Consider the following 27,514-nt stretch of genomic DNA (forward strand, 5'->3'; position numbering starts at 1 on the left):
TGAAAGTCCTCCACCTCCGTCTTGGCCATCAAACCATCCACAGACATTCTTCATTGCTGTTTCTGTAACAATAATTCATTTTTGACCAGTCAAGGTTGTTAGCCCTGAGGTGAACCCCCAAACCCGGAGGACCGGTGGACCCCACTCAGTTAGGCCTCAACCTTTTGACCTGTTTGGCATGGGTGACCCTGCCAAGAGTCAAGACATAAAGACCTGACTTAAGCCAACACCCAGAAAGTGAGGAGACATGCAGAAAGTGAAGGGAAAAGTCAAAAATCCACACCATGAAGGTGAGAGCAGCGTGAAGACCGAGAGCAAAGTAATGAAACATTTTTGAATTAGTAAGAATCCAGGAGGCAGTTCAATGCAGTCAAAGTTCCATAGAGTTACGGGAGTGGCCTGAGACATATTGTTGCTTGCATCTCACAAAGAGGCAGATAGAGCTCAAGACCATGCAAGTTCCCTTCATAACACCTTTGATCTGTAGAATATGAGAACTTGTTCAATGTTAGGAGTAGTTCAGCAAAGCAAATGAATGCATTCACTGAGGGCCCTCTGTTCAAAGAAAAATTAGAGGTGGACTTACAGAGACATTGCATATCCATGTCAAAGATCAGCTGACTGGGGACTAGGAAACAGGAAACCGTCAAAATGGCAGAGAGCTCCTGAGACGAAAGGACAGGACTGCTGGAATCAGGACAGGAGGAAATATGTTTGCTGGGACAAGGGCAGGCTGAGACTGTGGTTCTGTTCCTGCACACTTGCTTGTGGTTCTTGGGCAGGAGATAGAAGTGGGATGTGCAAGACCCGGAAACAGGAGAACTGGACGCCATGGAGGTAAAACCTGAGGAAGGCATATGACTGGGAAATTTGCAGTGATGGGGTCATGGTCCAGAGGGAGGTTTGAGGAGGTGCCTGGGAGGCAGACACAGCTTAGATTGCCAGACCATCACAACATCACATTAGTGGGCTTGGTTCTTATTGGACCAGCAACAAGGTTAGAGTTAGCAAGAGGAAAGGGGGAAAAAAATGAGACAGTCATTGGTGTGTTGACCATTAGCAATGAATAGATCCAGAGAGAGGAAGAGACCGGATCTGGAGGTCCAGGTAGATTGCCAGTTCTGGAGGCAGAAGAAAGGTGAAGACCCCACAACAAAGGGATTTTTTGTTGTTTAACCTCACCTCACCAATGAGCGCTCCTTTCCGAATGTGGTCAGTGCCAACAGGACCCTCTCCCCCAGCTCAGACCAAGCCTCACAATTTCCCCGCACATATTTTCAGATTCTTTCAAAATAATGTGCACAACAGAAAATAGCCAGGTGTTAGAGGAGGGAATAATATTTATTTGAAAGCACTTCCTCTCGCCTTCGGCAGCAAGGTTGATGTTCAAACAGTAAATTTGGAGGGATTAGTGGCCTATTGATGAAAAGGGGCTGTCTTTCCCTGCTCCTTCTTTGTAATTTGATCGCTGTGGGCTTTCCTCCGTCAGGTAACGATTGATATGAATGGATGGTCCGATGTGTAAGCGGTGGCGTGATTATCAGCCCAGGGACCCTAATGACGCGGGGGTGGCGAGCTCACACCTGTCTGCACAGGTATATAAACCGGCAGCATGTACCAGAAACTACTGAGCGAGTTTACCACCAGCTTTCGCAGGAATAAGGACTATTTGTCCCGCATCTAACCCGCCGCTCTCATACGCGCTCTCCAGTATGGGCTGCTTCTCGGCAAGGTTACTGATTCTCTTCTGCTCTGCATCTTTTCAGGCCGCGTCGGACTTTGCAGGGGAACAGCGGATCGAGGAAGGGGAGACTCTCCAGGGTTCTTTTGCTGAGAGGAGGATTCAGGGCAAACCCGCAGCCTTTCACCGATCCAACACAGTAAGCTCCGCCTCGAGTTTCTTCAGTTGTTTCCACTTTTATAATGATGTTCCAACCCCGCCGTTTGTGCGCGCTTTTGCTTCAAACTTTGCTTCTCAGCTCGAAATCTTTCTGTGCGAGGCGACATCCTCATTGATGAAACGAGTGAAGGATGTGTGCAAAGAAGAAAGCGAACTTTGTGCACTTCACACTTGCGGTTCATTTCTTAAAGCGGGCAAAAATCTGCAAACTGCGTCTCGCTTGGGTCCGAATCCAACGCCAATTAAAATTATATTATCTAGAAGGTTTCAAATTGTTGGCTGCATCCTAACTCCAGTTAGGACTAACTCTGTATCCTAATGCTCAGTGCGTCCGCAACAATGAATGCTGGTAAACGGTAAATCGGGAAAAGTAATGCAGTCGAGGGACGGGTTGACATCAGCAATAACCCCATCCATAAACAATTGTTTCGATGTTGGAAATTTCAAACAAAAGCAGAACATGCCCAAAATTATCCAGCAGGTCAGATAGCTTAGGCGGAGAGAGAAACAGTTAACGTTTCAGCTTAGTGATAATGTACTTCATGCAACGTTGGGTGTGGCTCTCTCTGCTGACCGTTCTGTCTTGCTCCCCCATAGCTGTCTGTACCATCCGTGTTTCTGTTCACCGATTCCTTGGATTATTGTTATTCCAGGATCATCTGGTGTAGTAGTTGTTTCAGTAAAAGACTGACTGCAACAGAGTGGTTCTGACAGATACCAGTTGTATTTGGGAATTGATTTTTAAAAAAGCAGTATCCCTGTTTTATTGTTGGGCCAGAGATACTGGGCTCTTTACTTTGGAAGAAACGTTCAGCCCCCCCGAACACATTTCACCGATCACAGGTATTTCGATTAAGACTAATCCGAATTTTAGTTCTATTTCGGGTAGTTATTCAGTTTCATCTAAAGTCAGGAGGGCTTTCTTTTAATTAAAAAAAAAGCGCAAAGCAGACTATCGAACAATGCAAGAGAAGATTATGCAAGGAAAAGTTGGTTGGTAATGGGGCATGCGTTGAAATAAAGAGAAGTAACAATATAAGTCTTGAAAACTTTGGATGAATAAAGGTAAGTTGTTTTGGGAGGGGGCGATAGGCCGAGATGTGTAAGTGCTTCCAATATTAATTTTGTGTTCTGCCCTGGATTCCTCGCTGGTGGACTGAGTTCAGGTGCGGAAATGTGGAGCAGCACCCAATCTGCCGGAGCAAATCTACTGGTGAAGCAGCTTCTTCTACTCAGGAGTTCCTTCAGAAGATAGTTTGTTGCTCCAGAGAATTGAATCCTCTGGATTTTCTTTATAGCCTCATGGTTACCTACTATCCACACTTTAGAATAATACAGGCAAGTTCTGGAGGAATAGAAAATTACAAATGTTACTCCACTCTTTCACAAGGGAGAAGGCAAAAGGCAGAAAATTATAGGGCAGTTAGCTTGACTGCAGTGGTTGGTAAGATGCTGGAGTCCATTATTATTAAGGATGAGGCCCTGGGGTTCCTGGAGGAACATTGTAAAATAGGCTAAAGTCAGCTAGTTTCCTTCAGGGAAATCATGTCTGACAAATCTGTTGGAATTCTTTGAAGAAATATCAAGCAGGATAGACAAAGGAGAATTGGTGGATGTTGTGTACTTGGATTTTCAGAAGGTGCCACACAATGAGGCTGCTAAACAAGTATCACAGGAAAGATGCTGGCCTGGATAGCAGAATGGCTGACTGGAAGGAGGTAAAGCAAGCCTTTTCTGGTTGGCTGCCAATGGCTAGTGGTGTTCCGCAGATGATTTTGTTGGGACTGCTTCTTTGAATGCTAAATTCAAATGATTTGGATGATGGAAATGATGGCTTTGTGACAAAGTTTGTGAACAATAGAAAGGTGGAAGAGCAATTAGTGTTGAGGAAGCAGGGAATCTGCAGGACTAGGACAAAATAGAAGAACGGGGAAAGAAGTGGCAGATGGAATGAAGTGTAGGAAAGTGTATGATCATTTAACTTGGTAGACGGAATGAATGTGTAGGCTATTTTCTCAATGTAGAGCAAATTCAGAAATCATAGGTAAAGAGGGCCATGGGTGTACTCATGCAGGATTCTCAAAAGGTGGTATTGGAGATGGTCCAGAGGAGAGTCACAAGAATGATCCTGGGAATGAAAGGGTTAGTGTATTAGGATTGTTTAATGGCTCTGGCTTGTACTCACTTAAGTTTAGAAGAATGGGGGGAGGGGGAAGAGAATCTCATTGAAGCTTATCGAATATTGAAAAACTTAGATAGAGTGGGCTTGGAGAGGATGTTTCCAGTTGTTGGGTGGTGGTGGGGGGGGGGGGGTCTAGGATCAGAGGGCACAGCCTCAGAATAAAATAATGTATTCTTCTGGAAAAAGGTGAGGAGGAATTTATTTAGCCTGAGAGAGAAGTGTGGAGGCCAAGTCTTTGAGTATATTTAAAGTGGAAGTTGATAGTTTCTTGATTAGTAAGGGCATCATAGATTACAAAAAGAAAGTGAGAGAGTGGGGTTGAGAGAGATAATAAATGCCATGATAGAATGGTGGAGCAGACTTGATGGGCTGAATGGCTTAATTCTGCTCTGATGTCTTATGGAAGACCTGAATAGCAGACTGGTGGATGATTAGTGGAACAGACAAAGAGAAAAAAAAGCAGACGAGAGGTTAATATCTTGAATGCACAGTAGTCAAATTTGCTGATGATACCAGGATAACTGGGTTGAAAAGTTTTGAAAAGACATAGAAACTGCAAAAGAATATAGATCATGTGAGCAAGTTGTTAGATGGAGAATAATATGAGGAAAAGTGAAGTTGAAAGGAAATGAAACTAAGAATGAAAAAGGAATTATTTAAGTTGAGTGAAATTATAAAATGATGTAATACAAATTTATCTACAGAAATTAGCATACCACAGTATGTAATTGCAAAGGCCAATAGAATATTGTCTTTCTTGCAATTGACTACAAAAAGGAATGTTTTGATGCAGCTCTAACAGCAAGACAATTGATTGTGTACAGTCTAAACTCCCTACTAAATGAAGCTTGTGATTACATTGGAGACAATACACAAAGGGTTATCCCAAAAGGTTGAGCAGTTTGGGCAGCACTCTTTGGAGCCTGGAAGATTGAGATGTGATTTATCTGAAGTAGAAAACTGAAAGATTTTGAAAAACAGATTTTGAGAGGGAATTGGTAGTGAAACGTTCTCTTAGCATCAACACTGAGCAGGGGTGTGGGTGGGAATCTAGAACTCAAGGGTATATTTTCAGAATAAATAGTCCCCCATTTTAGGCAGATGATGAGATATTTCTTCTTTCAAAGTACTGGGACTCTTTGGAATCCTCTACCTCAGAGTTCTGGAAGCAGAGCTGTTCAGTTCTAACGAGTACAAGGGAGTCAGAATATAGCAGAGAATGTGGAAAGGTGTTGACACCAAGACTGGTTGAGCCATGATTTTAATGATATCGTGAAACAGCCTCATAAATCCAATTGGCCTCCTCCTCCTGTTTCCAGAATGACAGCAAATGTTATAACTCTTTTTTTGCCCTTTGAGATAATCTAGAAAGTCATTCAGATGTTCCCTTAGCTTCCGTAAGGGTATGTTCCTGCCTGTGTCACATGCAAAAATAAAAACAAGTCCTCGTAAGACTTATGTTACATGTTGTTCAATAATGCTCCCACAACCGTTTTGTTTTAATACATGCAATATACCTTATAAATGCAAGTTGGAACAGAAAGTTATTCATTCTAACAAGTACATTGAAATTATTTTGTAATTAGGTCTTATTCTGGGATCAAATCCATCAATAGTTAATTAAGCATTTCTGCTTGATGGTGTGATGAACTAGAGAAAGTCTGGTTAATTAACAGAAGATTGAAGAACTGACCAATTAAACAATGTCCTGATTCATAGTTAAGATTAAAATCCATTTTTCAAGAATACTTAACTATAATAACTCTTCCTTATTTGTATTTTCAGGATGCTTGGAGGTTGCCTGGCCAATACATAGTGGTGCTTAAAGAAAACACACACAAATCCCAGGCAGAACACACCATACGCAAGCTTCGTAACAAGGCAGCCAAGCATGGCTATATGTCTGAACTTGTCCTGGTATTCCATGAGGTCTTCAAAGGCTTTGTCATAAAAATGAGCAGTGATATGCTGGACCTGGTAAAGTCTCTTTTGTTCAGCGTTGGGTGGGAAGAGGGGATTGAGGTGGGTTAAATATGAACAAGGAGCAGCAATGCATTACATATGAGGGTGGCAGAGCGGTAGGACCAAATGTTACCTGTTGGTGTGTGTTCATTTGAACTGTTTAATGCATGTAAATGGCAGTATGATAACAATGCATAAATTCCTAGCTGAGATTATTGTGTAGTGGAGTATTTTGTTCAGTACACTTCACCTCATTATAGGAAGGATGTGGAAGCTTTACAGAGGGTGCAGAGGAGATTTACCAGGATGCTACCACGACTAGAGAGCCCTTCTTATTAGGAAAGATTGAGTGAACTAGAGCTTTTTTCTTGGGAGCAAAAGCGAATGAGAGGCAAGAGGCTTATGACTTGATAAGAAGCATAAATAAGGTGGGGAGCCAGTGCCTTTTCCCCTGGGTGGCAATGGCAAGTACAAGAGCATAATTTTAGGGTGATCCAAGGAAAGTATGGGGAAATGTCAGATGTAGCTTTTTGGTTTTTTTTTACACACAGAGAGTGGTGAGTGCATGGAACAGCCTGCCAGGGGTGGTGGTAGAGGCAAATGCATTAGTGACACTTAAGAGACTCTCAGATAAGCATATGGACGAAATAAAATTAAATGGCTATGTGGGACAGAAGGGTTAGATCGATCTTGGGGTAGGTTTAAAAGATGTCAGTGCACCGTTGTGGGCTGAAGGGCCTGTTTTGTCCCATGTTGGGGAAAGCTACAGCAGAACACTATTTTGGAGGATGTCATCTGTCAGCCAGCCTTCTGCTGCCGTTCCTCTTCTTCATAACGTGTGTCTTTTCCACATTAATGTCTGGAAACCAACGTAAATAAGAGGGCAGGGAGAAAACAATTTACATAATCTTACGAACAATACATATTTGCATATTAAGTCACCATTGCAATCTCTCTGTACCAACGGAAAGCGTACAAACGGAGAACAGCTGTATACATGTACCCAAGTGTTGAAGGAACTCCTTACGGGGGTTTTAGACGGCCTTCAACAAATATATTAAAGTCAATAAACATTTGATATACACAATATATGGCTGGATTCTGCATTCAGTGTGGATCCAAGACAAATCATTCCCTTCATTTTTTATAGGTTACCACAAGGTTTTACCTTTGAGTAAACTTACGGATTCGTGTCCTGCTCTGGAGCCATGGTGACATAATCGATAGCTGATTCTCCAACCCAGTACTGAGGGAATGATGCACAGTTAGTTTCATACCCCACTTTTGAATTACAAGTTTATGGACAAATATCTCATTGCTATATCAATGAGTTCCCTCCAGTACTGACTAATATGTCAACTAACATTAACTCAGAAATAGACTGTTCATTTTTGAACTGCATTTTGTAGAGTTTGCTGTGCATTATTACTCATATTGCAATACTGACTACATTTTAGAAGAACTACATTGGTTGTAAATTGCTTTTGGAGTGCCCTTTGATGTTGTGAAATATTCTATACAAATGCAAGTCTTTCTATTCATTTTTTCTCTGACAAATACAGTATTTAGAAATGCTTTTTTGTGTCATCTTTTGCACAGGCTCTGAGCTTACCTCACGTTGAGTATATTGAAGAAGACTCTTCTGTGTTTGCTCAGACTATCCCTTGGAATCTAAATCAAATTGTTCCTTCAGGGAGCACAGCAGAACAGTACACCCCACCAAGTGAGTCCACTTTATCTTGATGCATAAAGAGCTTTCAGTAACTAATAACTAGACAAGCTAAACTAACTTGTCCTTTTATCATAATTAAGAAATTGTATGTTTAGTGTTTTTGCTTGTATATATTAATCGTTAATTGTGTTTTCTTTCACTTTCAATGTTATGTCAATCAATAATTCCCATGATGGAATGAAAATCCTTGTGCTGCACTCCTTTAGTGTGAATTTGCTCCCACGTTCAACTCTTGCCCTTTGCCATCAGATTTGTGAACAGTCCTTGAACACTACCTAACTATTCTACTTTTGTACTATTATTTACAAATGTTTTACTGCAACTTGCAGAAATTTTTATCTGCCACGACAAGACAAAATTCACAACAATTCAATCTCAAAATTGGTTGTACTAAGCCCAACTCCACGCTGTGAACTGGCATCCGAGAGTAGCAGATGCATTGCAGTGTCAATTTGTGGCATTTCCCACTGTATTTACATGTGTGAAAACATCAGTTTGCACTTTTCCTCCACCAGGTAGGTTGTAATTTTTAATACACTAATGTTTCACTGCATATTTTGTTAGATAATGGTGATCTGGCAGAAGTTTACTTACTCGACACTAGTGTACAGAGCAACCATCGAGAGATTGAAGGGAAAGTTTTTGCAACAGAATTTAAAAGTATTCCAGAAGAGGATGGCACTCGATTTTATCGCCAGGTAACTGAGTCACTTGGAAATTTTCAACCTAGATGAAGTGATTAATTGGATTCAGGGTGGGGATTTGTACAGCAAGAACAGAGGAACTGGATGTTGGTTTAATAATTAATTTCTTATTCCAAAGATCACTGGGAAAGATGACTATTGAGGAAAGCGGCAGATATGGGATTCATTGAAGTGCACCTGAAGACTACAACAAAATATTACTAACATACCCTTACTTGTACAGCAAACCCTCTAAACTATCTTGCATTTAGGATCCTACTTTTTTCACCCATTTAAAAACATTACTGAAAACTAATGATCCATTTTTAGTTTCCTTTCAAGTGAAGAATGGCTTCTTCACACAGCTGCAGTTGGTAGTCAAGAGACCGTCATTACTCTGGGAATTATTGTAATTTAAACTTGACTATTTTCAGAGTGGCATTTTAAATACAGATTAAACCAACATTATTGGCAGTGGAGGGGTGGGGAGCTGCTACTTCTCCCACTGTGTATAGGTCCCTAGTGCCACTGTCAAAACGGATCTACTGATGGGAAGTCACAGTGGTGTCAGAAGTGGAGAAAACCCTAGAGATGCTTATCTTGTGTATTATCACTGAATGTCTCGGTTCAGTTTGCCACATTGACGAAGATCTTTGAATTCTTTGGCTAACAAGGTAATTAAAATACCTGAGGAAAATCTAAGTCAAAATATCATTTATTATCAAAGTACATATGTGTTACCATATTCTAGCATGAGACTCAATTTATTGCAGGCATTTACAGGAAAATAAAGAAATACAATAGGATTAATTAAAAAAACTATACATAAACAAAGATGGACAAACACCTAATGTGCAAAAAACGACAATTGTGCAAATGAAAAATAATACTGGGAACCTGATTTGTAAAAAGTCCTTGAAAGTGAGTTGTAGGATCAGTTCAGAGTTGTGGTGAGTGAAATTATCCACTCTGGTTCAGGGACCTGAACTTAGTGGTGCAGGACCCAAGGCCTCCATGCCTCGTGCTGGATGATAGCAACAAGAAGAGATCATGGCCTTGATGGTGGAGGTCTGTGATGATGGATGCTGTTTTCTTGTAGCAGTGCTTCATGTAAATATGCTTAATCAGTGCTAATGATACTATCAATTCCTATTTTCATCATCTTTTCCAGGAACAATAATGTTTGCCCCATAAAAATTGAAAAGCAACATTAAGAGCATGCACTCGACAACTTTATTTACATACATGGGGACAAAATTATTTTCCTTGAGGCAGTACTTCCTGACGCAGTGTAGAGTAACATTGTGGTGGAGGTTTTGCATTTCTCTGTAGGTGCACAGATTGAGTTTAGTATCTAGCTCCTGCTTAAGAGCTTCTCCAACGATCAGGTGGTTTTGCCTTCTTTTTCCTGCAGGCTAGTAAATGCGATAGCCACGGAACACACACTGCGGGTGTGGTTAGTGGGCGCGACTCTGGTGTTGCCAAAGGAGCCAATATCCGCACTGTGAGAATTCTTAATTGCCAGGGAAGGGGTACTGTAAGTGGAGCACTGGCCGGTGAGTAGTGTCTTTATACTGGGACAAAACTGAATAGCTTTCTACATTGGGATTGTGCCAAGGAGGGAGGAAACTGTGTGAGCAGCATCAAGTCATTCTTGCATTTATTTTATTGCCCCGATTACAGTGACCTTTGTACAAAATTTACACTACAATAATTTACATCTTCCCCAAGTTGCCAAGGCTTGGTTGACAAGGAAGCCAGAGAAAAATATAAAACAGTTTCAAAGGACTGGGGCCAAATGAGAGTAATTTTGAATAAAATGAACTGAAGAGTAGAATGCAGAGTTGGGGAGACAACTAATTCACAAAAATAAATTTATCTATTAATGTTATTATTTTTGATATTTTCCTTTCTTTTTAAGTTGAACTGGACCATATATATGCACCTTTCTTCATAATTTGAATGTGGACCTAAATGCTATCACATGTTTGAAATGACAGTGTCAGTCTTGTATGTGGGACATCTGGGAGCTTTCTGTGGAAGTGTTTTCACTCTATTGTACAGTTCTAGCATTATGAGTACATTCACAAATCCATAGGAGAGTATGCTTTTGCAGGAACAGCTTTTAGAGATCAAAGTCCTAATAGTGAACTTTGCACCTTTGGTGGGGGCATACATGATATTAGCAATTTTAGTTTTATGATCACATTTCAAAAATAACACTATTCTTAAAACCAGAAAAGTTCACCATTTTGTGCCCTGATATTAGCCATTTTACATCATTGCAATGATTATTTTCTCTGATGCTTGGCCATCTTTTAGTACTGATCACCCTGCCTGCTCCATTTTTCTTTTATCATTTTCTCTGAATTGATTTTCTGACACAACTGTCTTGGGAGCTGGTTTTCCTGTATTTCACACCAGTGTACTGAAGATTCAAGACTCCAGTTTAAATAGTGTCTATAAAAAGTATTCAACCCTCCCCCCCCCCCCCCGAAGTTTTCATGTTTTATTGCTTACAACATTGAATCATAGTGGATTTAATTTGGCTTTTTTGACACAGACCCTTCATGTCAAAGGGAAAACAGATTTCTACAATGTGATCTGAATTAATTACAAATATAAAATACAAAATAATTGATTGCATAAGTGTTCACCCCCCTTTATATGACACACCAAATCATCACTGGTGTAGTCAGTTGGTTTTAGAAATCACACAATTAGTTAAATGGAGATCACCGTGTGCTGTCAAGGTGTTTCAATTGATTGTAGTAAAAATACACCTGTATCTGGAAGGTCCAACTGCTGGTGAGTCAGTATCCTGGCAAAAACTACACCATGAAGACAAATGAACACTCCAAGCAGCTGCACAAAAGGGTTGGTTTGAAAAGCACAAGTTAGGAGGTGGATACAAGAAAAAGTCACTGAATTAAGTCAATCATCAAGAAATGGAAAGAATATGGCACAGCTGTAAATTTACCTAGAGCAGGCTGTCCTCAAAAACAGAGTGACCATGCAAGAAGGGGACTAGTGAGGGAGGCCACCAAGAGACCTATAACAACTCTGGAGGAGTTACAGGCTTTAGTGGCTGAGATGGGAGAGATAGCACATACAACAACTGCTGCCCGGGTGCTTCACTAGTCACAGCTTTATGGGAGAGTGTAAAAGAGAAACCACTGTTGAAAAAAAAACATGAAATATCAGCTATTTTCCCAGAAGGCATGTGGGAGACTCTGAAGTCAGCTGGAAGGTTCTATGGTCTGAGGAAACCAGAATTGAGCTTTTTGGCCATCAGACTATACACTACGTTTGATGTAAGCCAAACACCACACATCATCAAAAACACACCATCCCTACTGTGAAGCATGGTGGTGGTTGCATCATGCTGTGGGGATGCTTCATTGCAGCAGGCCCTCGAAGGATTGTGAAGGTAGAGGGTAAAATGAATGCAGCAAAATACACACAAATCCTGGAGGAAATCTGATGCAGCTTGCAAGAGAACTGTGACTTGAGAGAAGATTTGTTTTCCAGCAAGACAGTGACCCCAGGCGTAAAGCCAAAGCTACACAGGAATTGTTTGCAAACAAAGTTAATGTCCTACAGTGGTCAAATCAGAGTCCAGACCTCAATACAATTGGGAATTAAAAGAGCTGTTCACTCACATTTCCCATGCAATCTGACAGAGCTTGAGCAGTTTTGTAAAGCAGAATGGGGGGAAATTGCAGTGTCCAGATGTGCAAAGCTGATGGAGACCTGTCCACACAGACTCCAGGCTGTGATTGCTGCCAGAGGTGCAACTACTAAGTACTGACTTGAAGGGGATGAATACTTATGCAATGAATTATTTTGATTTTTGTATTTATAATTAATTTAGATTACTTTGTAGACATTTGTTTTCACTTTAACACAAAGTATTTTTCTGTTGATCAGTGTCAAAAAAAGCCAAATTAAATCCACTGAGATTCAATGTTGTAAAACAATAAAACATGAAACTTCTGGGGGGGTGGGGGGGAGGTGAATATTTTTTATAGGCACCGTCTTTCATACATTGAAATGTAGTAAAGTGCATCATTTGCATTAACAGCTAACACAGCAGAGGGTGTGCTGGGGGCAATCTATAAGTGTTGCCACACATTCTGGCATCAACAGAGCATACCCACAATGCTCGGCAGAACAAAGCAGCAAAGCAAACTCCTTTCCTCTCTAACCACTCGCACAGATAAATATCTTCTGACCCCAGGATAGGCTGCCTTCAACTTACAGCTTCTAGCAGTGTATTCAAATCAAAGAGAAAATGCCGTGGTTCTGTTAAAATTGAGGTTTGCATTTTTATCCATAAGAGCTAACAGAATCTGAATTCATTCCATTGCCAGAACTGAGATCTAAGCAGGTGAGACAGAAATTGAGGAGGAGGAGGCTCAAAAGGTAACTACTCTGCCTCTACTTTTTAGGTTTGGAGTTCATCAGAAAAACTCTGATGGTTCAGCCTTACCAACCTGTAATTGTGCTGCTGCCCTTCGCTGGAGGATATAGTCAGACTCTGAACTCAGCCTGCAGACAATTAGCATGGACGGGCGTAGCATTGATCGCAGCTGCCGGAAATTACAAGGATGACGCCTGTTTGTATTCACCTGCCTCAGAACCGGAGGTACATTTGTCTTTCTGACTGCAACAAGCAGGGTTGATAGTTCAGTTGGTTTAAGGAAACATGCAGGTATTAGGATTGAGCTTTGTGCTTCAACGATACATGATCATTGACAACCCAGGGTTGTTCCTGATGGTTTTTTGGGGCGTAGAAGTGAATGGTTCTTGGAAAGTGTCCCTTCCTATGTTTGTATATGCTGTACTTATACTGTATACACAGTGTTTAAAATGGGCATGTCTATATTTACAACTTCTCGCCCTATGCTTTTTTTAAATCTTCACTTGCCAATGATTTACCTCAGTCAATTGGCCTGCCCTTTGCACTCCTTTACTGGCTTAATAGCCTAACGAGGTCATATAGCAGAATTCCTAAAACAGGAAGATTAATAGTTAGCTTAAAAGGTTTTCAAATGTTCTAATTATATCAAATCAAGTTGACTGGAAGATTTGATAACTGTTTTAATTACAACTAATGGATGCAAATGTCATATCCAAGCAACTTAAAAGTGATTCGAACAAAGTATCAGATATATTATACAGAAACTGGAGTTTGTATGTTCTCCAGCTGCTCCAGTTTCCTCCCATGTTCCAAGGGCATATGGTTAATTGGTCACATGAATGTAATTGGGTGTTGTGGGCTCGTTGGGTTGGGATGCATGCTGCATCTCCAAATAAATAAATAGCAATGAGCAGCTTGTTATCTTTTCAGGTCATCACTGTAGGTGCCACAAATCGTGACAATCAGCCGACCACAAGTGGAACCCTAGGAACTAACTTTGGTCGTTGCGTTGATCTTTTTGCTCCTGGCGATGACATTGTTAGTGCTTCTAGTGACTGTGTCACGTGCTTCACCTCGAAGAGCGGAACATCACAGGCAGCAGCTCAAGTGGCAGGTACACAGCGCTGAAGGCAGTGGGGCTGATGAAGTGCTAGCGCTCAAATAGCCACTGCCTCACGGAAATTTGGCGCAGCCTTTTGGAATGCACAGGTCCCATTTTTCACGCCAGCTGCCAGATTCACTCATGTTCATGCGGAAAGGTGCGGTCCAAGACTTGATAACCAAGGTGGACACTTTTACAGCTTCTTGTTAAGATCTCCTCACTCTGCAGCTCTTGCCTGTAGTGATCACGCTGGAGCACAATTAATAATTCTTATTACATGTTGTTACTGGAGATAAACCTACAGTTGTCCCTTGGGTCGTGATTCTTCTGTTCTTGCTATCAGGTACAGGTTCAAGAGAAATTAACAGCTTTTCCTCTAGACGAAAGGCTCTGTGCTCCATATCCAGCACCTTAAATTTGCCAGCTTTGAGAAAAAAAACTGGTCTGTCCTAAATATTGAATACAGTTGACGTGTATAAGCATGTTCATATTCTTTTTTTTAAATATCTTTTGAATGACCAAGTCAGAGGACATCCATGTGTCCTTTTCTGCTCCCAACGACACATTTTTGTCAGAGGCAATTACGTGGTCCAGTTTATCTCATCTACTGAAACCACTAAAAAGAAAGTCGATGTTATTCATTGGATATCTTTTTGACTTGCTTTTTTCCTCTACAGGCATTTCGGCAATGATAATGAACGCCGATCCTAACATCACGGTATCTGAACTACGCCAGAGACTTATTCATTATTCCACAAAGAAAGCAATCAATGACATCTGGTTTCCAGAGGATCAGCGTTTAGTCACGCCCAACAGAATTGCAGGATTGTCTTCGCCTGTACTAAAAGGTGAGTAAACAGCAAATGCTGATTCAGTTTCAATATTATCTATTTGAATTAATTATAAAAAGTAGTGAGGGTACAAAATACCAACATGTAGATTAGCATGTGTCATTAGTAATCTGTTGTACCACTTCTGAATTACATCTAGCAAACACGAAGAGCATAGAACTCAGGAGCAGGACCTTCAGCTCATGATGTTTGTGCCAAACATTATGCTGAATTAAACTAAATTTCTTCTGCCTGTACATGATCCACTTCCCTCCATTTCCTGCAATGTTTGAGGAGATTCTCAATAATTCGGATTCAGCAAGTCATTTAATTGTAAAGTTCCCTAACAAATGAAGAGAACAACTTTCACTTTTATGCCCAACTCTCCTGCACTTTGTTTGGTCTGTGTGGTTAGCCTGTATTGTTACCTCCTTTAATCCCTTCATTTTCTTTTGTTATAAGTGTGTGCCATTTGCTAACAGATGAACCACACACAACATCTGGATGTGGTTCTAACAAAAGGCAATGTGCAGGTACAGAAGGCTATTAAATGATGTATGTAGACCGAAAACTGTTGCCATGGTTCACCAGTGCCATCTTGTATTTTTGTATAACGCCCAAGCTGGGGCAGTCTTTCATTGATTCTATTATAGATTTATTGAGTATGGCGGCAAGAAGAAAATGAAAGTCACGGCTGTATATGGTGACATATGTGTACTTCAATAATAAATTTACTTTGAACTTTGATATGCCATCTGCTTACAGACAATCAGCTGTTGTGCAGGACGGTGTGGTCAAAGAGATCAGGACTGGCACACTCAGCCAAAGCTACTGTGCACTGTGACAAGAATGAGGAAATGTTCAGTTGTTCAAGTTACTCAAAAAATGGAAAGAGAAGAGGGGAACATATAGAGGTAAAACATGGAGAAAGTTTATGTTGCAACATATTGATCACGATCTCAATTGCAATGACTAATAGAAAGGAGAACATCCACAAAGGCTAGGGAGAAAATGATGGATGAAGATATTGAGTTGATACTAGAATGTTAAAAGACATTTTGTGGATCCAGTAAGGGCAATGGTGGTAAAATGTGGTTAATTGATGAAGGCAGGTCATAACACATTACAGCGGTGAAGTACAGTACCAGCTTCCCAGTATTAAAAAAATCTTTTAGAATTGGGTCTAAATAAATCAGACAGTTTGAGCAAATTGAATGCAACTTAATGGTGATGAGTAGTGGATCAGGGTAGAGCACATGGTGTGCCCTGGCTGCCCAACCAATGCTCTACACTCTTCCCAGTGCATCAGTTTATTACTATTATTAAATAGTTCAGCATCCCAATGCATACCACCTGTATTTTGCCTAGGAAATCATATAACCATATAACAATTACAGCACAGAAACAGACCATCTCGGCCCTTCTAGTCCGTGCCGAACGCTTACTCTCACCTAGTCCCACCAACCTGCACTCAGTCCATAACCTTCCATTCCTTTCCTGTCCATATACCTATCCAATTTTACTTTAAATTGACAAAACCAAACCTGCCTCTACTACTTCTACTGGAAGCTTGTTCCACACAGCTACCACTCTCTGAGTAAAGAAATTCCCCCTCGTGTTACCCCTAATCTTTTGCTCCCTAACTCTCAACTCATGTCCTCTTGTTTGAATCTCCCCTACTCTCAATGGAAAAAGCCTGTCCATGTCAACTCTATCTATCCCCCTCATAATTTTAAATACCTCTATCAAGTCCCCCCCAACCTTCTACACTCCAAAGAATAAAGACCTAACTTGTTCAATCTTTCCCTATAACTTAGGTGCTGAAACCCAGGTAACATTCTAGTAAATATTCTCTGTACTCTCTCTATTTTGTTGACATCTTTCCTGTAATTCGGTGACCAGAACTGTACACAATACTCAAAATTTGGCCCTACCAATGCTTTGTACAATTTTAACATTACATCCCAACTCCTATATTCAATGCTCTGATTTATAAAGGCCAGCATACCAAAAGCTTTTTTCACCACCCTATCCACATGAGATTCCACCTTCAGGGAACTATGCACCATTATTCCTAGATCACTCTGTTCTGCATTCCTCAATGCCCTACCATTTACCATGTATGTCCTATTTTGATTATTCCTACCAAAATGTAGCACTTCACACTTATCAGCATTAAACTCCATCTGCCATCTTTCAGCCCACTCTTCTAATTCTTCTCTGCAAGCTTTGAAAACCTACTTCATTATCCACAACGCCACCTATCTTAGTATCATCTGCATACTTACTAATCCAATTTACCACCCCATTATCCAGATCATTAATATATATGACAAACAACATTGGACCCAATACAGATCCCTGAGGCACACCACTAGTCACCGGCCTCCAACCTGACAAACAGTTATCCATCACTTCTCTCTGGCATCTCCCATCCAGCCACTGTTGAATCCATTTTACTACTTCAATATTAATACCTAACGATTGAACCTTCCTAACTAACCTTCCGTGCGGAACCTTGTCAAAGGCCTTACTGAAGTCCATATAGACAACATCCACTGCTTTACCCTCGTCAACTTTCCTAGTAACTTCTTCAAAAAATTCAATAAGATTTGTCAAACATGACCTTCCAATGCACAAATCCATGTTGACCGTTCCTAATCAGACCCTGTCTATCCAGATAATTATATATACCATCTCTAAGAATACTTTCCATTAATTTACCCACCACTGATGTCAAACTTACAGACCTATAATTGCTAGGTTTACTCTTAGAACCCTTTTTAAACAATGGAACCACATGAGCAATACGCCAGTCCTCTGGCACCACCCGCGTTTCTAATGACATTTGAAATATTTCTGTCAGAGCCCCTGCTATTTCTACAATAACTTCCCTCAAGGTCCTAGGGAATATCCTGACAGGATCCGGAGATTTATCCACTTTTATATTCCTTAGAAGTGCCAGTACTTCCTCCTCTTTAATCGTCATAGTTTCCATAACTTCCCTACTTGTTTCCCTTACCATTTCTCAATTCAATATCCTTCTCCTTAGTGAATACTGAAGAAAAGAAATTGTTCAAAATCTCCCCCATCTCTTTTGGCTCCACACATAGCTGTCCACTCTGATTCTCTAAGGGACCAATTTTATCCCTCACTATCCTTTTTCTATTAATATAACTGTAGAAACCCTTCGGATTTATTTTCACCTTACTTGCCAAGGCAACCTCATATCTTTTAGCTTTTCTCATTCCTATAAGATTCTTTTTACATTCTTTACATTCCCCGAGCACGTTATTTACTCCACGCTACCTATATTTATTGTAGATATCTCTCTTTTTCCGAACCAAGTTTCCAATATCCCTTGAAAACCATGGCTCTCTCAAACTTTTAACCTTTCCTTTCAACCTAACAGGAACATAAAGATTCTGTACCCTCAAAATTTCACCTTTAAATGACCTCCATTTCTCTATTACATCCTTCCCATAAAACAAATTGTCCCAATCCACTCCTTCTAAATCCTTGCGCATCTCCTCAAAGTTAACCTTTCTCCAATCAAAAGTCTCAATCCTGGGTCCAGTCCTATCCTTCTCCATAATTATATTGAAACTAATGGCATTGTGATCACTGGAACCAAAGTGCTCCCCAACACATACCTCCGCCATCGGACCTACCTCATTCCCTAACAGGAGATCCTATACTGCCCCTTCTCTAGTTGGTACCTCTATGTATTGCTGCAAAAAACTATCCTGCACACATTTTACAAACCCCAACCATCCAGCCCTTTTACAGTATGGGCTTCCCAGTCTATGTGTGGAAAATTAAAATCTCCCACAGTCACAACCCTGTGCCTACTACAAATATCTGCTATCTCCTTACAAATTTGCTCCTCCAATTCTCGCTTCCCATTAGGTGGTCTATAATACACCCCTATAAGTGTTACTACACCTTTCCCGTTCCTCAATTCCATCCAAATAGCCTCCCTAGACGAGCACTCTAATCTATCCTGCCAGAGCACCGCTGTAATATTTTCTCTGACAAGCAAAGCAACACCTCCCCCTCTTGTCCCTCCGATTCTATCACACCTGAAGCAACAAAATCCAGGAATATTTAGTTGCCAATCACATCCCTCCTGTAACCATGTTTCACTAATAGCTACATCATATTTCCAGGTATCAATCCATGCTCTAAGCTCATCCACCTTTCTTACAATGCTCCTAGCATTAAAATAAATGCATTTAAGAAATTCTCCACCTCTTCCTCTCTGTTTATCTCTTAATGGTGCAAACAACTTTACTATCTTCTTTCTCTTCCTTCTCCCATACATCTGTTCCTACACTTTGGTTTCCCTGCCCCCTTGTATCTAATTTAAATCCATTAGAACCTCTCCAGCAAACTTGCCTGCAAGAATATTTGTCCCCCTCCAGTTCAGATGTAAACCGTCCCTCCGGAACAGGTCCCACCTTCCCTGGAAAACTGCCCAATTATCTATAAATCTGAAGCCCTCCCTCCAGCACGTTTTCAGCCACGTGTTGATCTGCGCTATCTTACTATTTCTAAACCCACCTGCACGTGGCACTGGTAGCAATCCTGAGATTGCTATCCTGGAGGTCCTATCCTTTAACTTGGTGCCTAACTCCTTAAACTCACCTTTCAGGACCTCCTCACTCTTCCTACCCATGTCATTGGTCCCTACATGGACCACAACATCCGGCTGCTCACCCACCCTCTTGAGAATACTGAGAACTTGATCTGAGATATCGTGGACCCTGGCACCAGGGAGGCAACAGACCATCTGGGATTCTTGATCTCTTCCACAGAACCTCCTGTCCATCCCCCTATCACTACTGCTGTCCTCTTTTCCCTCCTTCCCTTCTGAGCTGGGAGTCCAGTCTCGGTGCCAGAGATGCAACCACTGCAACTTGTCCCTGGTAGGTCGTCCCCACCAACAGTATCCAAAACGGTATACTTATTGTTGATGGGAATGGCCACAGGGGTGCTCTGCTCTTCCTGTCTATTCCCCTTCCCTCTCCTGACAGTCACCCAGCTACCTGTCTCCTGACTCTTAGGGGTGACTATCTCCCTGTAACTCCTATTTATTTCTGCCTCTGCCTCCCAAATGATCCAAAGTTCATCCAGCTCCAGCTCCCTAACATGGTTTGTCAGGAGCTGCAGCTGGATGCACCTTTTGCAGGTGTTATCATCAAGGACAACAGTGCTCGCCCTGACTTCCCACATACTGCAAACGGAGCACTCAACTGCCCTAACCGCTGCCTCCATTACCTACTGCTAAGCTAATTAGATTAATTAAAGGAGCTTACATGGCCTTACCTCATCTGGAGTGAAGCTCGTCCTCAGCCTCTGCTCGCTTTTTAAATTCTCCCGCTGATCTCAGAGGCCGACTTTCACATGCCTGCGCAGTCTAGCCTCTTTTCCCCAATCAGTTAAAAAAAACGGCTTCTCTCCGAGATGCCTTCACTTCTTCCTCTCCGTCTCTTGCTTCGATTTTAGAAATCATTGTGAAAGAACAAGAAGACAGAAATTCCATAGCCTCAAAACTTTGCATTTTGCTACTTGCTCTTCATGCTCGATTGGTTATATGTTGTACAAGCACCAAGATACTGGAGAATGTATTCAGAGTGCTGGAATTTGTTGTGAGGTTTATCAGGGGAGGACTGTTTACAACAGTGCCAATAGATTAACAACAGAAGACTATACTTAAGTCTTATTTGACAATCACCTTTGCTGAACAGTGCCTACTCTGGATTTATTATCAAGGGAGAACAGGCTTCCAAGGGTATTAGCAACATTAGATTTAGGGATTTTCAAATGATCATTTTACTAGAGCAACCTTAAAACACAGTACTACTTGCATTTCAATGCCAACTTCAAAGTCTGTGCTAAAAATAATTCCTGCAACTGCAGTGGCAATTTTAGGTAATTCAGGTCGTTGGTTTCCTTGTAAATTAAATTCTTTTTGTATTCTACATAAATATTCCAGGAAGACCAAGGCAAGAAGAAGTGTGTAGCTCACAATGCTGTTGGGAGTAATGGGGTTTATGCAGTTGCCAGGTGCTGCACTTGGCCAAGAACTGAATGCCTTGTCAATGCAAGTTCAGTGGCTGATGATGGCACCACACAAATGGCAGGCTGTCCACACAAGGAGTTTGTCCTCACTGGTAAGCAATGTCCTGAGAAATGTGGCTCTATGGGAGTGAGAGATGTCCTATCTCTATATAAAGCATTTGATGGCTCTGGGCCTATACTTGCAGAAGTTTAGAAGAATGAGGGGGATCGCATTAAAACCTATTGAATATTGAAGGACCCAAATAGGGGAGAAATGGAGATGTTTCCAATAGTGGGAGAGTCTAGGACCAGAGGGGAATAGCCTTAGAATAGGATGTCTGTTTAGAACACAGAGGAGGAGGAATTTCTTTAGGTAGAGGTTGATGAATCTGTGGAATTCATTGCCACAGAAGGCTGTGGAGGCCAAGTGTTTTCGGTATATTTAAAGTAGAGGTTGATAGGTTCTTGATTAGTAAGGGCATCAAAAGTTACAGGAAGAAGTAAGGAGAATGGGGTTGAAAGGAAAAAATAAATCAGCCATGATTAAATGGTGGAACATACTCAAATGGTTTAATTCTGTTCCTATGTGTTATGGTCTGAACAATCAAGTTCAAATGTTAAGAATGAATTCAAAGAGCTGAGCAGATGAGCTTTGCCAGTTTTTGTCAAGGAACAGAGGTGGATAATTGTACCAAATTGTGTGCAGGTTCCAGATTCAACTCTCTGTCTGCACTGAGACTACGAGTACAATTATTGGTCTAATCCATTCAGGGTGCCTGCATGCACTTCCCGTTTCACAGTGCCCTGGCTGGAGGCTCCAGGATTATTTGGAGTTAGGCATGATGTTGGCCACCTTTGCTGAAAGCCCAGTGCCTATATGGTGGCAAGATGAAGTTAATGGTTGATAACTAGAGACAAAATTGATCAATAGATTATGAGCTAGATTTTAGATTAATCTTATACATATATTCTCTATCAAACAGGTATCATTTAGGTAGAAACTGATCTTCAGAAACATAATTTTAAAGCTATTGATAGTGATCGTTGGCTTAAATAATTCTGGCTTATGGTTTCCGAGTGGTCAATCAAACTGGCATTTTGAAAATCAAATGTCTGCATAGTTTTAAAATTTGAAATAGAACAAAATGCTTGGAACACCCAGCTGGTCAGGCAGCATCTATGGATAGAAAAACAACTGATGCTTAACCGCAGATTCTGCCTGAACTGCTGACAGCTTCCATTATTTTCTTTTTCTAATTACAAAGATCTTGCCTTTGCTATGGCCTCAGACTTTGAAAGTTCAGGTCAGAGAGATGGGAATATTGGGAAAAGATGAACAGGAATACACAGGCTCCACCAAACCCCTTCAGTGATTTATAAAATACAGTGGGAGTGAAAAAGTACCCTTTTGTTAAACAGAACTGTGACTGTAAGGCACTGTGCAGCTTCTTGAATAGTAACTTAATTGCTCTAATACAACCTGTGCATTCTGCAGAATTGTGTTTCAGAAACCTGATATATATAGGGGCTTCACAGTTTTACAGAAAAATCCTCGTGAAACACATACTTCAGAGCTTTGGAAAATCTTAAACTACATGCAACATGAATAGTCCTATGTGGCTATATAAAAAAAATCTTTAAACTGAGAGGAATGATTTGACTAACTTCCTAAGATTTAAGATTATTTATTGTTATTCTTCAAGTATAAAGGAGAGTGAAGTGACTGTTATTCCAGATCTGATGCAGCATAAAAAAAGCATGAAGAATATAAAAATATAATAAACTTAAATACATAAGATTAGCTTATACATAGACTGATTGTATGTACATAATGTGATGCTGGGTACAGGAATATCTGCACCTAAGGTGACTGACAGGAGAGATAAAGTAGTTATGGTGCACTGGGTTAATGGGTGGAGTTGTTGATCACTCTAACAGCTTGGGGAAGTAACTGTCTTTGTGTCTGATGGTCCTGGTGTGGATGCTGTCCAAATGTAGCTGTGTAGTCCCAATGCATGCAAAGAATCAGTGAAATTGTTTTCCTGAAAGTCATTTTTGGAAAGTGATTCCAAAGGAAATAAACAACTTTTCCCATTGCTTGCAGGCTGCAGCTCACATTCCTTTTCAACATTCAGTGATACAACAATGCCTCATGAAAACAAGAAGTGTCTTGGGCAAAAGGAGACAATCTCACATGCTATCTGTTGCCAAGCTCCAAGTCTTGTGTGCAAGGTGAAGGAACAACATTCCACAGGCCAAATGGAAAAGGTAAGACTATATTCTAAACATTCAAAGTTCTTTTTAAAGTCTTTACTCTAGGGATAGACAATGCAAGAAAGGGTTTATAAAAACATTTCCATTGTTAAAGTGGATTTTCTACAGGAAAACAATGAGTAACACAAGAGCAACACAATCTTGAACCCGAGGATTGTTTTCTTTACATTGTTAGAAAGGATTTGCAAAAATAATGCAGTTACCAGGCAAGCAGCCAGATTATTTACCTAAATCAAATATTAACATTGATTCATTGGGAGACAGCAGCAACATATTTCCCATTTGCCAATGCTCTCCTTAAATCTGATTAAATGCATAAAAATCAGTACCATTGAATAGTTCCAATAAATAAAAATTTTGCAATGAATATTTTGCATTTCCTTCTGAAGGGAACTGCTAATGATTCTTAGTTAATTTAAAATAACATCAGGAACCTTAGTTTTGATTTTTAAGATTGCTTGACTTATATTGGTTGGACTCTGCCATCCTGTAATTTTAAAAGTATCTGGCTTGGCACGATCCCATAATTTCTACTGGCTGAGAGTTGAAATATGGGATTTAGTCCCCCGGGCAGAGTTTGCCTGTACTAATAGATTTGGATGTCTTGTTGATTATTTGCTTTAATTTCCAGGTGATGGTGTCATGTGACAAAGGCTGGACCCTGACTGGTTGCAGTGCATATTCCCATGGGTCACACACTCACGGAGCATATGCTGTGGACAACACCTGTGTGGTAACTTACACAGGAAAGGGGAAAGGTGCAGCAGCCATTGGCATTTGCTGCCAGAAGAGGAGAGAACTGTAGTCTGATTAAAATGTCCTTTGGTGTGTTCCCTCATCTCCTCTCGCAATTTTTATATACTTTTCTTTTTTCCTGTAAGGCAGGCAGTCTTGCTGTGGTTTAGTCTATGGGAAAGGGCAGCTCTCTTTTACCCAGCTTGGAAAACCAGGTTTGATGTAATCAGGGCAAATACTGGTGAACAGCTTTCTCTGACAACTGAGCTCAAACCTTCCTCCTAAAATTAGATATAGTTTACAGCAAGTAGAATTAAGGAACAGGCCAAATTCCCCAATCCTTGTGTCTGAACAAAGCTTAGGTAATGTCAAATGATTATAGTTTATTTGATTTACTTTCCTTTTGGGAGAATACTTTCTTGCTTAAAGCTTTTTCAGGCACTATCAACCTGTAAATAGTTTTATGAGAGCATGTCAGCATTAATATAATCATTGGTAATTGCTGAGAATAACAATGATTCACTACAAAATGAAATACCTCCAGCATTTACTGATAACTACTAAATGCAGCTAGGATGTTAGGAATTCATGGCAAAGTCTGGTCACTCCAGAACAAACACGTTAATGTCGCACTTGTCCATCAAAGTCAGTGGGCCTTCACTTACCACATTCCAAAATTCACAGCCAGGTTTATTCAAAATATTTTTTTGGAGCCAATTGTACAAGTAAACAGCGCATAATGTTGTACCACCCTTGTTTCAAAATGAAGGATAAACTTTCCATTAGACTATTCAGGGATACAGAATTAAAATAAGGAAACTGTTTCCTTAGTACATCATGCTCATTTGAAGAATTATGCCATTTGGAAAAACATTAATTTTTTTAAAAACAAAGACAAAATATTTGGTTTCAATTAAACCTTAATTCCAGTTTTCTTGCTCTGGTGCTTGCAGTATGAATTAGTTATTGATTCTTAATCTGAACACCAAGGCTTATGTTACACCAAACTATCAGACATCCAATGAGAAATATATGTAACTTCCCAAAACCTAAAAAGTCACGCAGCCATGCAGTCATTGAAGTATTTCTCACCTTTAGTTTTGGATGGAGAAAAGACATGGAATTTCAACAATATCTAGTTTCCTTATTGAATGCGTGTTCCCTGTCAGACTATAACATACTACAAAGAAACATTTATACTCAAAGAAACAGTGAAAAGACCATTTCTATTACTCATTTTGTACTTTTGATATCTTTATAGAGTGAGCAGCTCATTTGCTTCCCACAGATAAACCAATCCATTGCTGTGACATAATTCAGATAGGTGAATGCCTCTTACCTGTTATTTCTACTCTTGGATGCCCATCACCATAGACGAGTCTCAAGTACTTTCAACAGCCTTTAATATTCAGTCATCATGTAAGTGCTTGGTACTAAGGGAAAATACTTGGCTATTAGTGCAGTGGATGTACAATCACACCCTTTAAAACACACAGATTGTAATTACAGTTCTGAAAATGAGGCTGGTGTTTATGGAACAGAAATACCCAAGATTTGAACGTGCACATGAATTTTCCCCCAAGCACGTTGGATGAAAGACATAAAAGATCACGTATTTACTGGAATTGATTCAATGTGGACACTTGAGCTCATCTTGATTAGATCATCTGATGTCCTCGCTTCTCAATTATGCTGAAAATAGAAACAACTTGGAGGAGGTACAAGTTTACAAGCACCTTAGTGTCAGTGAATGCCCGAAGAGGCAGAGAAAAGATGAAATAAAAAGCAGCCAAAATGAAATTCGACTATTACAAGTTTCCTCATGAACAAAGTTTGTAGTCATGGAATCCAATTAACCCAATTTGCATATGTGAAGGACTTTGCTTTCATTGGAATAGAACTTCATTTTTTGGCAGGTTAGATTTTCCATAATTCCGAATAATCAATGCTTGTAATTCACACTTTAGTGTATAATAGAAGATTTAAAGTGGTAGCTGAACTGAATTTTACTACCTTATAATATGCTGAATTTCTTACCTGCATTATAACCTCGTAGGCATTACTATTCACTGTACGTGAAAGGGATAGGACATCCAATAGTAAAAGCATTGTGTATATACACAGAAAGTTAGCACCAAACTATTTCAAAATCCCACCAGATTTTATTGCTACCAACATCTGTAAATATTTTTGAGAATATGATTTTATACTTTTTTGTACGGTTTTGTATACATTACACATGTCGTTAATAAAGCGAAAACTGCTTTATATCAGTGAAATGGTCACCTCTTTCCTTCACCAGAGATCGACTGACATTACCAAGATAAATTGCATTTGGTTTTACGTGATGCTGAAAAATGTTATTAGTTTATAGATATAACCAATGTGACAACTAAGCAGAAGACAAATGCTGTAATCTCGAGCAAAAGGCAAGCTGCTGGAGGAATGCAGTGGGTTAGGCAGCATCTGTGGAGGGAAGTGGACAGATGACACCTCAGAGTACTTCACTGTCAGGTTTTCAACATAGCAGTTACACATGTTAATACAAACAAGCCTGTGCCTAATAATATGGCCAAAATTTGATGGTAATAAACTTTTTCTAAGACTTTATATTCTACAAATTAAGTAGTGCTCCAAACTGCACTACTGATGACTATGTAGGCAGTTATATAACATTGCACATGAATAATCCATGGAACAATATTGTTGCTTAGGACAGGACTACCATCTGACCACTTAAGTTTGGTCTCAATTTAACCAGAACCGCAATATTTTTTTCAAGTATTTGCACTATCACAGTCCGTATCTAGATAGGTATCTTATGGATAGGGGAATCAAGGGATATGGGGACAAGGCAGGAACTGGGTATTGATAGTAGATGATCAGCCATGATCTCAGAATGGCGGTGCAGGCTCGAAGGGCCGAATGGTCTACTTCTGCACCTATTGTCTATTGTATCATTAAAGGAATTCTGCTTCTCTTAAAAAAGGTCAAAGTACAATTTCGGCATTCAAAATTTTTATACACAAGGGATCTATTATCTGAAAGACTTGCTTGAATTTAGTTTCTTTTTCACACACCAGTTATCTTGTGGCTTTAAGAATCTAGGCTGACAATTCAGACTCCGAGATCAGAGTTGCTCTGATTAGATAGATAGATAGATAGATAGATACTTTATTCATCCCCATGGGGAAATTCAACTTTTTTCCAATGTCCCATACACTTGTTGTAGCAAAACTAATTACATACAATACTTAACTCAGTAAAAAAATATGATTTGCATCTAAATCACTATCTCAAAAAGCATTAATAATAGCTTTTAAAAAGTTCTTAAGTCCTGGCGGTAGAATTGTAAAGCCTAATGGCATTGGGGAGTATTGACCTCTTCATCCTGTCTGAGGAGCATTGCATCGATAGTAACCTGTCGCTGAAACTGCTTCTCTGTCTCTGGATGGTGCTATGTAGAGGATGTTCAGAGTTATCCATAATTGACCGTAGCCTACTCAGCGCCCTTCGCTCAGCTACCGATGTTAAACTCTCCAGTACTTTGCCCACGACAGAGCCCGCCTTCCTTACCAGCTTATTAAGATGTGAGGCGTCCCTCTTCTTAATGCTTCTTCCCCAACAC

The 27,514-nt window shown here is 40.3% G+C and overlaps 1 protein-coding gene across 1 annotated transcript; it reads left to right on the forward strand.

The window, feature by feature from the left end:
* The first annotated feature begins 1,602 nt into the window (after positions 1–1,602).
* pcsk9 (proprotein convertase subtilisin/kexin type 9) lies at positions 1,603–26,165 on the forward strand. The gene is made up of 12 exons (XM_073062876.1): positions 1,603–1,880; positions 5,868–6,059; positions 7,644–7,767; positions 8,341–8,474; positions 9,874–10,015; positions 12,911–13,107; positions 13,813–13,996; positions 14,662–14,832; positions 15,580–15,728; positions 20,813–20,990; positions 22,982–23,145; positions 23,783–26,165. The coding sequence occupies exons 1-12, from the start codon at positions 1,713–1,715 to the stop codon at positions 23,954–23,956; spliced, it is 1,977 nt and encodes a 658-aa protein (XP_072918977.1). The 5' UTR covers positions 1,603–1,712; the 3' UTR covers positions 23,957–26,165.
* Positions 26,166–27,514: the final 1,349 nt, after the last annotated feature.

The sequence above is a fragment of the Hemitrygon akajei genome, chromosome 12 (genome assembly GCF_048418815.1).
Source record: "Hemitrygon akajei chromosome 12, sHemAka1.3, whole genome shotgun sequence".
Classification (NCBI taxonomy): domain Eukaryota; kingdom Metazoa; phylum Chordata; class Chondrichthyes; order Myliobatiformes; family Dasyatidae; genus Hemitrygon; species Hemitrygon akajei.